This window comes from Elephas maximus, chromosome 1 (genome assembly GCF_024166365.1).
Source record: "Elephas maximus indicus isolate mEleMax1 chromosome 1, mEleMax1 primary haplotype, whole genome shotgun sequence".
In the NCBI taxonomy this organism is placed as follows: domain Eukaryota; kingdom Metazoa; phylum Chordata; class Mammalia; order Proboscidea; family Elephantidae; genus Elephas; species Elephas maximus.
In genome coordinates, this window is record NC_064819.1 from 10,044,222 (window position 1) to 10,057,456 (window position 13,235).

Sequence of the window (13,235 nt, forward strand, 5' to 3'; positions counted from 1 at the left end):
TCCTGGGGCTGGGCACAGGGTGTGGCACATAGCGAGCATGTGGTGTAGATGTCTGTAGAATAAATGGGTGCATGAAATAATCACTGCTTGGGTGGGGCCATGGGATCCTGAGATGGCCTCCACAGGACTCGGCCCTCTCTGCTTCTTTATTTCCAGGGCTGGTAGAACAAAGTGGTGTCAAGATAGAGCCACTTCCCACGGAAGTGAGAGCCTACCTCCTGACGACTTCCCGGGCTCCATACTGTGGTGAGTGGGGAAAAATATCCAGGCTCAATTCTGCCACTGTTCTGACTGGTGGAGTCTGGAGCTCCAGCTTGGACTGTTTCTAGCCGAACGTGGTATCAGAGGTAGGAAGTGAAGGCTGGGGTGAGGGGTGCTGCTTGGACTGGGGCAAAAGTCATGTGGGAGGTGGGGACAGCAGCTCTTGGTCTTAGACAGAACCCAAACTTTCAGAGCTAGTCCAAACCATTGCTCTACAGACGAGGACTTGGGGCATCTAAATTTCTGTGTACTGATCCTAGATCCTTTTTCTCCACGGAAAGCTGCCTTCCAGTGGGGCTCTCTCTAGAGTGGTGTTGGGTTTGCCCTTTGGCTTCCTCCTTTCTGCGTGTTTCTCTCTCCTTCCTTGGTGCCCATCCTGTATGTTTCCCACCCTGACAGCCCTCCGAGGTCAGGGGCCCCTAGGGAATACCAACGCTCACCACTGCCTTCCTTCCCTTTCACTTATACGTTCTAACTGCTCCCAGCTGCTGCGCTTCGTTGAACCTAAAATGCCAGTGATTGAAAAAGATGTTAAATGTGAAAGGAAACTCTGTCTTAGAATCCGAAACTGCAGTCAATACACTCTCCCTAAGCGATTTGCATTTTAACTAGGGTGATATTTTAATTCGGGTGACTATACTGCCTGTTATTCTGAGGCAGGTCCTAACTGGTTTACCTGTGTACAGGGCAAAAGTGTTCTGGTTAGGATGATCAATTACATGGTCACCGTAATTTTGACTGACTTTCTGATCAGCTGTGTCAGGTTGGTAGAGGGATTTTTGTGGCAGGACATTTTTCTGGCACCGGATGTCCTGGTGAAGCTAATATGGAGACCAAAGCTCAGACTCAGGTCACTCGGGTCCTGATTTGAATCTTAACAGCTGTGTGGTCAGGAATCTCTGAACTTCTATTTCCTTATGTGAAAAAATGGGGACAATTGCAGCACCTACTTCAAAGAATAAATTGTAAGGATAAAGTAAAACAGTATACATGAAGTCATTAGCACGGTGACTGGACCCATTAAGTAATAACCCCTTTCCCTTTATGGATGGGGGAACTGGGGAGAAGAAGAGATGGGGGTGTTTTAAGCTGGGGGAATTCATGGCTACCTCTTGGGAAAGAAGTGGGTCACAGAGTCAGTGTGGGCTTCCGTGTGCATCAGCTTATCTGACAACCCATCTCTGAGAGGCAGGTGTGAGGAAATAGAGGCTCTGAGAGTCTAGGTGACTTGCCCAAGGCTGCACAGCTGGAAGAAAAAGCCAGGATCCCACTCCAGGTCTTCTGACTCCAAAATTGGTATGTCCCCTGCCCCACCTGCTTGCACACTCATCGCTTTGTTCTACTTCGGAGAACCTGCTGTCTACAGACCAGTTTTCTCTGTTAGTTTACTGTCAGCTCTGTCACCTATCAGAAGCCAGCATGGCGGGATGCTGTTTTATCTAGTTGAGGAGTAGGAGGGAGGTAAGGGGCAGTGCTGCTGGGCCCAGACATCCAGCTTCTAATTCTAGCTCCCCAGCAGGTTCACAGTAACCTGAACTGGCTCCTCTGATTCTGTGAAGCTAAGAATATACACAACAGGAACGCCTGGTGAACGCTTGGAGGTTAAAAGCATTTTAAGGTCCCTGCTGAGGGAGATGCATGGAGCCATAATTTTTCTGTTTCATGTTTGTTGAGAGACCCCCTCCCCCTGGCACTAGAGCACACACAGAGGGGCACAGAAAGAAAGAAGCCAGCCTGAACACGTGTCTGCCTACATGCCCTCAACCTACCCTTCTGAGGATCAAAGCGCTTCTCCCAGGGGAGAGGCCGTCTACCTGGATATGCTCAGGTGGTGTCATGAGCCACAGCATCCTGGCTCGCCACCCATTCCTAGGCCATCATGGCACTGGGCTCCTGTTGCCCAGCTTTGGCCTCGGCAATGCTCACTAGGAGGGGTGACCCCTACCAGGCCTGCTGCAGCAGGGACGGAGAATGCCCCACCAAATAATACTTTTGCTAAGGATGTTACTTTCGCCTCGTGGAACAATTTTCCTCACAAGATGTCTTCTCTCCACTACCACATTTAATCCTCACTGTGTCCTGCGAGGTGACATTAGAGGTTATTGTTTACAGACAAGGGAACTGAGCCACGGAGAGGTTCAGTCACTTAGTCAAGGCAACCCGGCTTGTAAGCAGCAGAGTCTGGCCTTGGATCCAAGTCTCCCAACCAACCAGCCAGGGCTCTGTGTGCTGCCTCCCAAGTCATGCTCCTGCAGAGATTTGCTATCACTACTGGTTCCCACCCACCCAATTTTAGTACACATGACCTGGGCTTCCCAGGGTAACACAGAGAAAAGGGTAGCAGAATATTAGGGAACTTTCCTGTTGGGTGATACCTGGCAGACTCAGTCCAGACAATTAAATTCTTTTATTTATTTATGTCAGTTCAACTTTTTCCAGGTGTACAACTTATTGACAGCAATTACAATAATTGGCTGTGCAACCCTACCCCTAATCAATTTGATTTTTCCATCACCACTAAGCCCTCACTTTTCCTCTCCCTCGCACCCCTGGTAACTGCTAATCAACTTTAGTCTCTATACCTTTGCCTTTTCTTGTCTTTTTTATGTAAGTGAGGTCATACAATATTTGTCTTTCTGTGTCTGACTTATTTCACTCAGCATAATGTCTTCAAGCTCCATCCATACGATAGCATGTGTCAAGACTTTGTTTCTTCTGCTGGCTGAGTAGTATTCCATTGTATGTATGTACCACGTTTTCGTTATCCATTCATCTGTTGATGGGCATTTAGGTTGTTTCTACTTTTGGCTATTGTGAACAGTGCTGCAATGAACATTGGTGTACAAGTTTCTGTTTGAGTCTCTGCTTTCAAGTCTTTTGGGTATATACTAGAAGTGGAATTGCTGGGTCGTACAGTAGTTCTATTTTTAGTTTTTTGAGGGACTACCACACTGTTTTCTACAACAGCTGTACCGTTTTGCATTCTCACCAGGTAAGGATTCCACAGACAACTAAATTCTTAAAGCTTATGTAAGTTAGCCTTTTTTCCCACATTGCAATTATCAACTCCAGTTCAGCCCTTGGCAATCACCATAACAATCTACATCCCATAATAAGCAACCAAGAAAGGCAGAAGGGAAGTGGCATTTGATGTTTCCCTTGTGTGTGTGTGGAGGGGTCACAGAGTGCTCTCTTTTCTTCTTGTGGGTTCTTCAATTAGCCCTTTTGCTATTCCCAGATGGACCATGACCCTCCTCCAACTAAGTGCTAAGTCTACCTAAATCCACTTAAAGTTCTCCTCAATATTCATCATCCCTAAGCTGCGACAAATAAAAAGCACATGTAGGGGAGAGATGAAGGATTGCATCTCTAGCTATGTTCCAGTCACCAAAGGAGCCTATGAAAATGCTCTGCAAGATGCCCCTCAGATAAAGAAAGGACAGGTGTTAGGAAAGTTGCAATCCTTCTTAGCTCTCATGCCGGAGGGGCAACAGTTCCCAAGGGTATCACCGTGAACCAGGCTACTAACCCAGTCGAGGTGGACAACACCCACTTTGAGAGCTGCAGTGTCTCAGAGCTGCTAGGTCAAGATGCCCATAGGCAGCCAGATGCCAGATGGAGGGAAATAGTTTTCTGCACACATGACTTGGTTCCCTGATACTCTGTGTGTATGATAAGGGGAGGAAAGTTGATACTATGTGTATGAGTTAATTATTTAGTATATGATAGACTTTTTTGGTCCTTTGCAATGATAATACTACCAAACAGAGAAGAGTGGGACATTCAGGCATTGAAAAAAAAAAAAAAAAAACCGAACCCGTTGCCGTTGAGTTGACTCTGTCCCATAGAATTGCCCTGTAGGGTTTCCAAGGAGCTGCTGGTGGATTTGAACTGCTGACCTTTTGGTTAGCAGTTGAGCTAATTCAGGCATTATAAGTAATAATAAAACCTAACATTCATTGAATGTTTTCTAGGTTCAGGCACTGTCCTAAGTACTTTATATGTATAACTGTTTTAACTCTCATCGAGACCCGTAGTGTATCTACTATAATTATCCCCAACTTACACTTGAGAAAATTGAGGCTCTGAGATGATAGGCAGTTTGTTCCAGGTCGCGCAGCTACTAAGCGGTAGAGATGAGATCCCTAACCACACCGTTGCTCTCTGGTGCTTTTTGCTCATTGAAAAAATTGACTTCTGCTGTCTGCTGTGGTTCGGTTTCCTAGTACATCACAGCCTCGTGGAGTTTCACTTGAAAGAAGCAAGAAACAAGGACACCAACATCAAAGTCACCTTCCTCAGCAGCAACTTCACCTCCTCAGTCAAGATCACCATGTACGTAAGTTCCCACACGCTGACCTTTCTCTTTAGGAGTTAAAAACAAAAACAATACTTGCCATGGAGTCTCCTGCAACTCACAGCGACCCCATGTGTGTCAGAGTAGAACTGCACTCTATAAGGGTTTTCAGTGGCTATAATCTTTCAGAAGTAGATTGCTAGGCCTTTCTTCTGAGGTGCCTCTGGGTGGATTTTAACAATCAACCTCTCACTTAGTAGCTGAACGCTTTACTGTTTGCATCACCCAGGGACTCCTCGTTAGGAGTTAGTTATCTTTTAATGACACTGCAGCAGAGACTGAGGAGATAGTATCTCAGGACAGGCACTGTGTGATCACGGTGGATGGACTGAGCTGATTGGGCAGGGAGTAGCCGCGATGCACAGCACCTTCTAGAGACCATCCATTGACAAGCGCTAGGGAAGTGTCCCAGCTTTAGGATTAGCACTGCATCCAAGCATGGTGTATTCAGACAATAGCAGATGAGACTAGCAGTCAGCAGTAATGAGCCAAGATGAACACAACAGATGTCTCAACAGGTGGATAAACCCAAAACAAACCTACTGCCGTCGAGCCAATTCATACTCACAGTGACTGTATAGGATCAGAGTAGAACAGCCCCTATAGGGTTTCCAAGACTGTAATTCTTTATGGAAGCCGACTGCCACATCTTTCTCCTGAGGATCAGCTGGTAGGTTCAAACCTTCAACCTTTTGGTTCACAGCTGAGTGCTTTAATCACTGTGCCACGAGGGCTCCTCAACAGGTGGTTACAACATAGGAATTGGGTCTTTCATAGGAACCAGTGCTCAGGAATCCAGGCAGGGAGTCAGCAGGGATATGTGTCAGCAGGGAGGAAGGCCTCAGTCCCTGGTCTGGGAAGGGCTGACTAGAGCCTGGAAAGTGCCCACATGTGGGAGGGGAGGGCAGTACTAGGTCAGTTACCAGGACAGAATCTGAGGTAGAGCTTCAGTTAGCAGGTAAGTAAAGGTGAGGGTGAGACTAGAAGCCAGGAGAGCTTGATGCTGGGTGATCCCAGTACCTGCCTGGAGCTGGGGCTGATTCTTTTCTTCCCTTGTTGGGTCAGCCTTGGAGCTGATGGGACCAGGCTGTAGGGGGAAGGGTTGGACAAAGAGCCTCAACTAGAGGGAGCCACAGGCCTGAGGGGGGGTAGGGACTGAGCAGTAGTGGTGCATTTTTCTTTAAAAAGCAATTGGTTCGCTATTTACAAGCTAGTATGAGACAGACTAATCAGACAATGTTACTGTATCAGTCAGTCATGAAAACCAAACCTACCTCAGGTAGTGGAATAGAAGAAATTTAACACAGGGAACTAATGACAGACGGGCTGGGAGAGTTGAAAAACCAAATGGGGAGTGATAAGACAATCCAGAGATTGTCAACAGTATTACTGGAGCCATTACCACCCTAGTGCTAGGGGACACAGCAAGGGGTAGTGTTGGTGGCACTGCCCACTGGGAACTGGACCCAGGGTGGAGCCTACTTGGCAGCAACTGAAACCAGAAAGGAAATGCAGCCGTTTCATGAACACTGCCCAAAGCAGTCTCCTACTAGAGCCACCCCTTGGTTAGACCTCACTGTTGGCAAGGGAGCCTGAGAAATGTGGTTTTCAGGGGAATGGAGCTGAGAGCAAACAGGCATGTGACCAGCACACACATACGAATGTCTAATTGTAAACTGGGATAAGAGGGGCAAGATCTGGCAGAGTCTGAGGGGTCAGGGAAGGTCACTGAGGAAACGATATTTGAGTAGAGATTTGAAGGATTCGTAGGAGCCACCCAGCCCAAGGGGGTTGCTGAGAATATGCAGAGAGAGCAGGGGTATGGGGTATGGTGTGAGAAGAAGGAAGGGAGGCAAGCTGGGGTCAGACCTTGCCAGGCCTTGAAAGACAGAGGGGGGATTTGGTGTTTTATCTGAGAGCAGTAGGGAGTTTTAAACAACGGAGTTTTAAACAAGGGAGTTTTAAACAAGAGTGTGATAGAATCAGGCTTGGCCTTGGAAACATTTCTAGGGCTGTGTTGATTTCCTAGGGCTGGCATAGCAAAACACCACAAACTGGGTGGCTAATAAGAAGAGAAATTTTTGTCTCACAGTTCTGGAGACTGGGAATCTGAGATCAGGGTTTTGGCTATGTTGATTCCTTCTGAGGCTTTGAGGGAGAATCTGTTCTGTGCCTCTATCCTAGTTTCTGGTGGCTCCAAGTATTCCTTGGCAGCTGCAGGTCACATGACATCCTTTCTCTGTCTCCCTGTCTCTGTGTATCCTCTATTATAAGTTCTACCAGCCATATAGGATTAGGACCTATCCTAGTCTAATAAGGAGCCCTTGTGGCACAACAGTGGCTCTGAGGGAAAGAAGACCTGGCAATCTGCTCCAGTAAAGATTTCAGCCTAGAAAACCCTATGGGGGCAGTTCTACTTTGTCACGTGGGGTCCCTATGAGCCAAAATAGACTCAATGGCGCACAACAACAATTACTCCAGCATGATCTCGTGTTAACCTAACATAACATCTTCAAAGACCCTATTCTAAACAGGGTAACATTCATAGGTACAGGGATTGTTGTTGTTGTCGTTAGCTGCAGTTGAGTTTGTTCTGACTCATAACGACCCTATGTACAACAGAACAAAACACTGCGCAGTCTTGCGCCATCCTCACAATCATTGCTATGTTTGAGCCCATTGTTGCAGCCTCTGTGTCAATCCATCTCACTGAGGGTCTTCCTCTTTTTTGCTGACCCTCTACCTTGCCAAGCATGATGTCCTTCTCCAAGGATCGGCCCCTCCTGATAACATGTCCAAAGTATGTGAGACTAAGTCTTGCTATCCTCACTTCGAAGGAACATTCTGGCTGTACTTCTTTCAAGACAGATTTGTTTGTTCTGGCAGTCCAATATTCTTCACCAACACTGAGGGATTAGGATTTCAAAATATCTCTTGGGGGGGGGGACACAATTCAATCCATAACAAACATTAACTGTGCTATCAGGGAAGATAACTTTCCTCTGGGAGGAGCGAATGTCTTCTCAGCACACAATACCATCACTAACCAGTGGTCTGACTCACCCAAGGTTACACAGCTATTACAGCAGTCAGGACTCCAACACAGACCTGGTGTGCACGTGAGCCTTGAAGATTATAGCTGGGTATCAGTAAATTGAATGATTTTCATTAGATCAGTTCAAGGTTGTGTTAAGTGTTTTCATCATCCTTCCAGCCCATTGGTGGATAGCCAACACAGGCAGGAACCATGACATTGATATACAACCCTGGCTGCTTATTGGAATCACCTGGAGAGTTTTAAAAAATACTGACACCTAAGCCCCACCCAAGGCCTTTTACATCATAATCTCTGGACATAGGACTCAGGTAGCTATATAACCTCCCTGAGTGATTCTAATGGACATCTTTGGATCAGCACTTCCCTCTCCTGAAACGGATTTGCCTTACTCTTCTGAAACAAGACCACCAGAGCATTATCTTCTACCTTCAATTCTTTGATTTTCTCCCTCTTGCAGGTCAGAAATAGGAAAAAGAAAAAAATGGAGACAGCTTCATGTTTTGTGTCTTTCCTTTACCGCCTATAGCTTTTGTACCACCCCCAGGTTTCCTTCTATTCGGAAAATTTACCTGGGCCAAGTCCCCAAGTCCCTCACTTACAGCATCTATGACTTACAAGCCCCTCAATTCGAACAACCTTCTTGTATTTTGCTCTGAAATGTTTCAAAACACTTTTGGAAGATACAAACAAACAAACAAACATGGATGAGCTTTTAAACAAGGTTATATAGGATCTTCCTCAAAAGGTAAAAACAAACTATGTTGCCTAACCCTGGACTGAAAGTACACTAAGAACACCTGTCATTCCTTGGTGAAGGCCAGAAAGGAAAGGGAAACCAAGCTGGCTGGCCCCTTGGGCATACCCAATACCACGCATGCATGTACAGGGGAATGTAGTGCCCTCCCCTCTCTCCTGCTGTCTCAAAGACCCTACTACCTCAGAGACTGAGAGGTTCGAAGAGTCACGTTCCTTCCCTTGCTGAGTTGGGCAGCCCTGCATGGCTCCTTCCCTGTCTCCCTCATGTAATGCTCTCACAGCTGTGCTAGGTGGGCTGAGCCTTGTGCCCTGCTTGGTGACTTTCAAGTCAAGCCTTTCTCTTCTTACATTTCAGTCTCCTCATTTCTTGCCTTTGCCTAGGGTCTAGCAGCTTGTTTGGAAGCTCGACCTCTTCAGATTGGTCTCTTCATGATCCTCCCTCCATCTTTCTAACTTTGTCTCAGGGCATGAGTCCAAAGTGGTGCCCGAATCTTGCAAACCGATGAGGGGCGAGGTGAGAGGGTGGGGCTAAGAGAGGCCTGGAGTTTGTTTTTATTCTGGGCCCCTAGGCTGTGATTCAAGCTCATAGCTCTCCAGTAGGGTAGCAGGATTTATACCTAAGGCTAAATGACTCTAAACCCACCATGCTAGGTTAGGTGAGCCAGCGTCCTATCTGAGATATGGCAGGTAGGTGGGTGCCCTGGATGCCACTTGCGGGGGGGTGCCAATGAGCAGTTTCTACTGGCCATCGCAGTTTCCGTTGCCAGCTGTGAGAGAGCATTCAGCAATTTAAAACTAATTGCCATAGGTGATATTTTTCATAGATTAGCAGCTGCCAAAGCCACACTAATATTCTATCCCAGCTCTGTTATTATCCTTCAAGACTTGTGCTCTTGTTTTTTGTTTTGTTTTGTTTAGCCATCTACACACTGACACTCAGCCTAAAACACAGTAGTCTTCAGACACATTTTTTTGGACTGAAGTCCTAAATGAGGGCTTCTACTTTCAGGTAATTAGATCCAAAAGTGCAGAGCTCCTCCAGCTGGGGCCCCAGGAGTGAGGGGAATTTTCTCAGACATTGAAACCCAGAGAGCTGCTATTTTGCTCACTATCCCCTTGTTTACCCTCAAAGAATCAGCAGATACTTTCTGAATCATGTTCAGAACTGTGGGTGTGTGAGCAGAGGGGCTGATTGCTCTTTTGTGCACGACAGCTAACCAGTGGTATCAGTGGAGCCCAATCACGCCAAACAGAAAAAAAAAAACAGAAGGCAAAGGCAAAAGTGCTGCGGTTGCTCACTTTCTCTTTCCCTTGCAGACCTAAACAACAACTCCAGGGGAAAGGAATCCTCGCCCACCCCTACCCGCCGTGCCAGATAAACCAAGTGAAACTCAAATTTCAGGCTTCCAAATGGGCTTTGAGAAAAGATCGGACTACCATTGTTGGGAAGTTTTGCACTGCACCTTTGCCCCTCAATGACAGGTATGTCCCAGACACCAGACTGTCCCCAGTACCCATCCCTGTCCCAGACACACATCAAGGACCAATCCTGACCTTAGACATGTTGCTTGTTGAGGTTCAATCTCATCATGGTGAGTAGCTTCTTAGAAGCAGAGATGATAAAGACCCAGGGTTTTCGAAACTGCTTCCTGAACCTCCTGCAGTGCCGTCCTGTGTTGGGGATGTTAGGAAGGCAGCCAAAAGGTGGGTGGCTGGGTTCTAACTCCCCACACCCACTTCAGTATAAGAAACCCATTCCCTCTGTTTTATATATCTGATTTCTGTGTAAGATTTTATTGGAGCAAAGGTTTCTCATTGTGTATATCTTCCTCCTGAGCCTCCACTTCAGATGTGTCACTGGTCACACTCAGGGTGTGGATCAGGAATCCACAACCCTTTCATCCTGTCTCTTACCACCACCCCTGGGCATCTGGAGGCCAGGAGTTGGCTCTTATTACAGACTTCTTTCACCAAACATCATGAAGCTACATGAACATACAACTCACAGCATTGTACCTACCTCCTGCCCCCTCTCTGACCTCCCAAGCACCTGCCCTGAGCACATACCGTCTTGTTGCTCTTCTCTTGCAGTAAAAAGATGGTCTGCTTACCGGAACCAGTGAACTTACAAGCAAGTATAGCTGTTTTTCGCGACCTGAAAACAGCCTGTGTGTAGTATCAGCCTGTGTACAACGTCCAGCCCTGGATTTCTATGGGAACAACTTATCCTCGGTCATTACTATTATAGAGGAAGGCACAACTCCCAGTTATTTCCTCCATAATTAGCCTCTTTGGAGGTGAGAGATGGCTCATTTTACAAAGCTTGATCTCCATTGCCCAATTGAAGAGCCTTATATAGATACCATTTTAGCTCTCCTATTAACATTTTTTTTATTAACATTTAACTGTGACTACTCCATATCCTTTGGCATCTGTACCTGGTATTCAATATATGGGAAATTTCTCTCTCTCTCCCTGTTTTTTTTTTTTTTATATACAACTCCATGAAACATATGAATTGTTTAATTGTTTTATTAGAATGGAATTCTGTTATATACATAAAATGTGATTTACAGTCTGTGAGACTGGAGAGAACAGTAGATGTGTTGGGTCCTTCGTACTGAAATAAGCAACTGAAAAAAAGCACTTGAAACAAGGAATGGAATAAAGGGAGGGGAGGAAGACGATGCCATTCACCATCCCTTACCATTGCTGCCTCTGGGTATCTGGAAGATTTTTGGGATTGCAGAAATCTTTTGGAGATACAAGTAAATTTTCTTTGGGTCAGTGTTTCCCAAAATTTGTTCTTTGTAAATAACCTTGTATTAGCCACAGTCTAGCAAGAAACAGATGGTACACTCAAATTGAGTATTTGAGGAGAATTTAATAAAAGGACTATTTACAAAGGTGTGAGTACGGGGTAACAGGGAACCACCATCTGGGGCTAGTGGCTGTAGGGCTGGAGCACCAGAACCTGGAGACAGACAGGGCTGTTGGACCGTCAGCTAAGACACAGCCAGCCTGCAGTGGTGCTGCAGGGAGGGAGCCAGTAAAATAGATTTCTCGTCTGGAGCTACCAGCGGTGTTCAACTAGTTCCAGGTTTGGTGACTAGTTACCCATCTGTGAAGCAGAAAGAACATTCTTTCCTTCAGAAGTATAGGGGTCTGAGATTTTATTACCTTTTTCAATATGGGTATTCATTCAGACACAATAGTCTTTAGAACAACAAAACTCATCAGAAGTGAGCGATGATGAATCATTGGAAAAAAATAACTTATTTTATTTATTTTTGTTGTTGAAAATATACTTGGAACATATACGAATTCAACACATTCAATATGTATAATTTATTGATACCGATTATATTCTCCAAGTCATGCAACCATTCTCACCCTCCTTTCTTGAGTTGTTCCTCACCCATTAACATAAACTCACTGCCCCCTAAGTTTCCCATCTAATCCTCCAAGTTGCCGTTGTTGATTTGATCCATATATATAGTGCTGTTGTCAGTATGATCCCATATACATAGTTCTTGAAAGAGCACAATGCTCAAAGCAGACATTTCTTTACTGGTTAAGCGAGACTATTGCTTGGTTTAAAGAAGACTTCAGAAGATATTTTTGGTTTAAAGTTATAACTCTTGAAATAAAGGCTTGTTGTTTTTTATGATTATAAAATTCAGCTCATTAAAAAAAAAATTCATCAAATACAGAAAGTTATGAAAGTGAAAACTACCATTAGTCCTACCACTAGAGTTAATCATTATTGGTAATTTGTTTTATATCCTTTCAGAACCTCTGAAATCATATTTTAAGGAATTTTTTAAGCTATTAATAGAAATCTCTATAATTTGTTGTGTATTCTGATTATGGACTAAACCCAAGCTTCAGAGAAAAGGAATCAGGGATTTGCTAAGGCAATTCGTCCTGCTGAAAGTTACAAAGCAATCTGAACTTGGAATAACCACACAACAATAATAGCTAACATTGTACAGAATTTTGCTATGTGCCGGGCACCGTTCTGAGTGTTTCACATATATTACCCACTGCCGGCAAGCCTATGAGGTTATAATCCCCACTTTACAGTTTAAAAAATTGAGAGATGAGAAACTTTCAAGGTCCCAGAGTGAGATCCTAAAGGAGCCAGGACTCAAACCCCAGATGTCTGGCCCGAGAACCAGGTGATGAACCACTACTCTAACTGGTAGTAGAACAACCTGTTGCCATCGAGTTGATTCCAACTCATAGTGACCCCTATGGGACAGAGTACAATTGCCCCATGGGGTTTCCAAGGAGCACCTGGTGGATTTGAACTGCCAACCTTTTGGCTACCAGCTGAACTTTTAACCACTGCACCACCAAGGCCGTCCCTCCCAAGGGCTTGCAATGCAACAAGGCAGGACTGGTTACATAATATTTGGGGTCCTGGGAAAAATAATCCTGTGGGCTCCCGTTAAAAAATTAATAAGAACTTCAAGATGACGACAGCACACAGCAAGAAGCCAAGAGTGGGCCCTTGTAAGTGTGGGGTCCTGAGTAACGGAAGAGGTCTCATGCTCATGAAGCTGGCTTTGCTGCCAGGTGACCATGCTCACTATTAGTCCCTGAGGAACTGGGCATCCTAGCTGAACCTGTGCAGTCAGAGCTGACTGTGAGCCCAAACAAAACTTCAGCTGGCCAAGGAAAGAATAAGAGAAATCTTGTAGGCCCTTTGAGAGGGATCAAGTGTTTCTTACAGAAAATGTTCAGACCCCAAGGAGCGTTCTGGTGTTGAGCACCACTTGATTTTCAGGTAAATGATGA

General features: G+C 45.4%; 1 protein-coding gene across 2 annotated transcripts in view; it reads left to right on the top strand.

Moving 5' to 3' along the window:
• Positions 1 to 11,757, top strand: part of PLA1A (phospholipase A1 member A) — a 39,885-nt gene extending 28,128 nt beyond the window's left edge. For both annotated transcript variants that reach the window (XM_049877235.1, XM_049877245.1), the window contains 4 exons: positions 157 to 246; positions 4,488 to 4,596; positions 9,750 to 9,914; positions 10,524 to 11,757. In XM_049877235.1, coding sequence (XP_049733192.1) covers positions 157 to 246; positions 4,488 to 4,596; positions 9,750 to 9,914; positions 10,524 to 10,608 — 449 coding nt within the window. In that variant the 3' untranslated portion in view covers positions 10,609 to 11,757. The remainder of the gene's footprint in view (positions 1 to 156; positions 247 to 4,487; positions 4,597 to 9,749; positions 9,915 to 10,523) is intronic.
• The last annotated feature ends 1,478 nt before the right edge of the window (positions 11,758 to 13,235 follow it).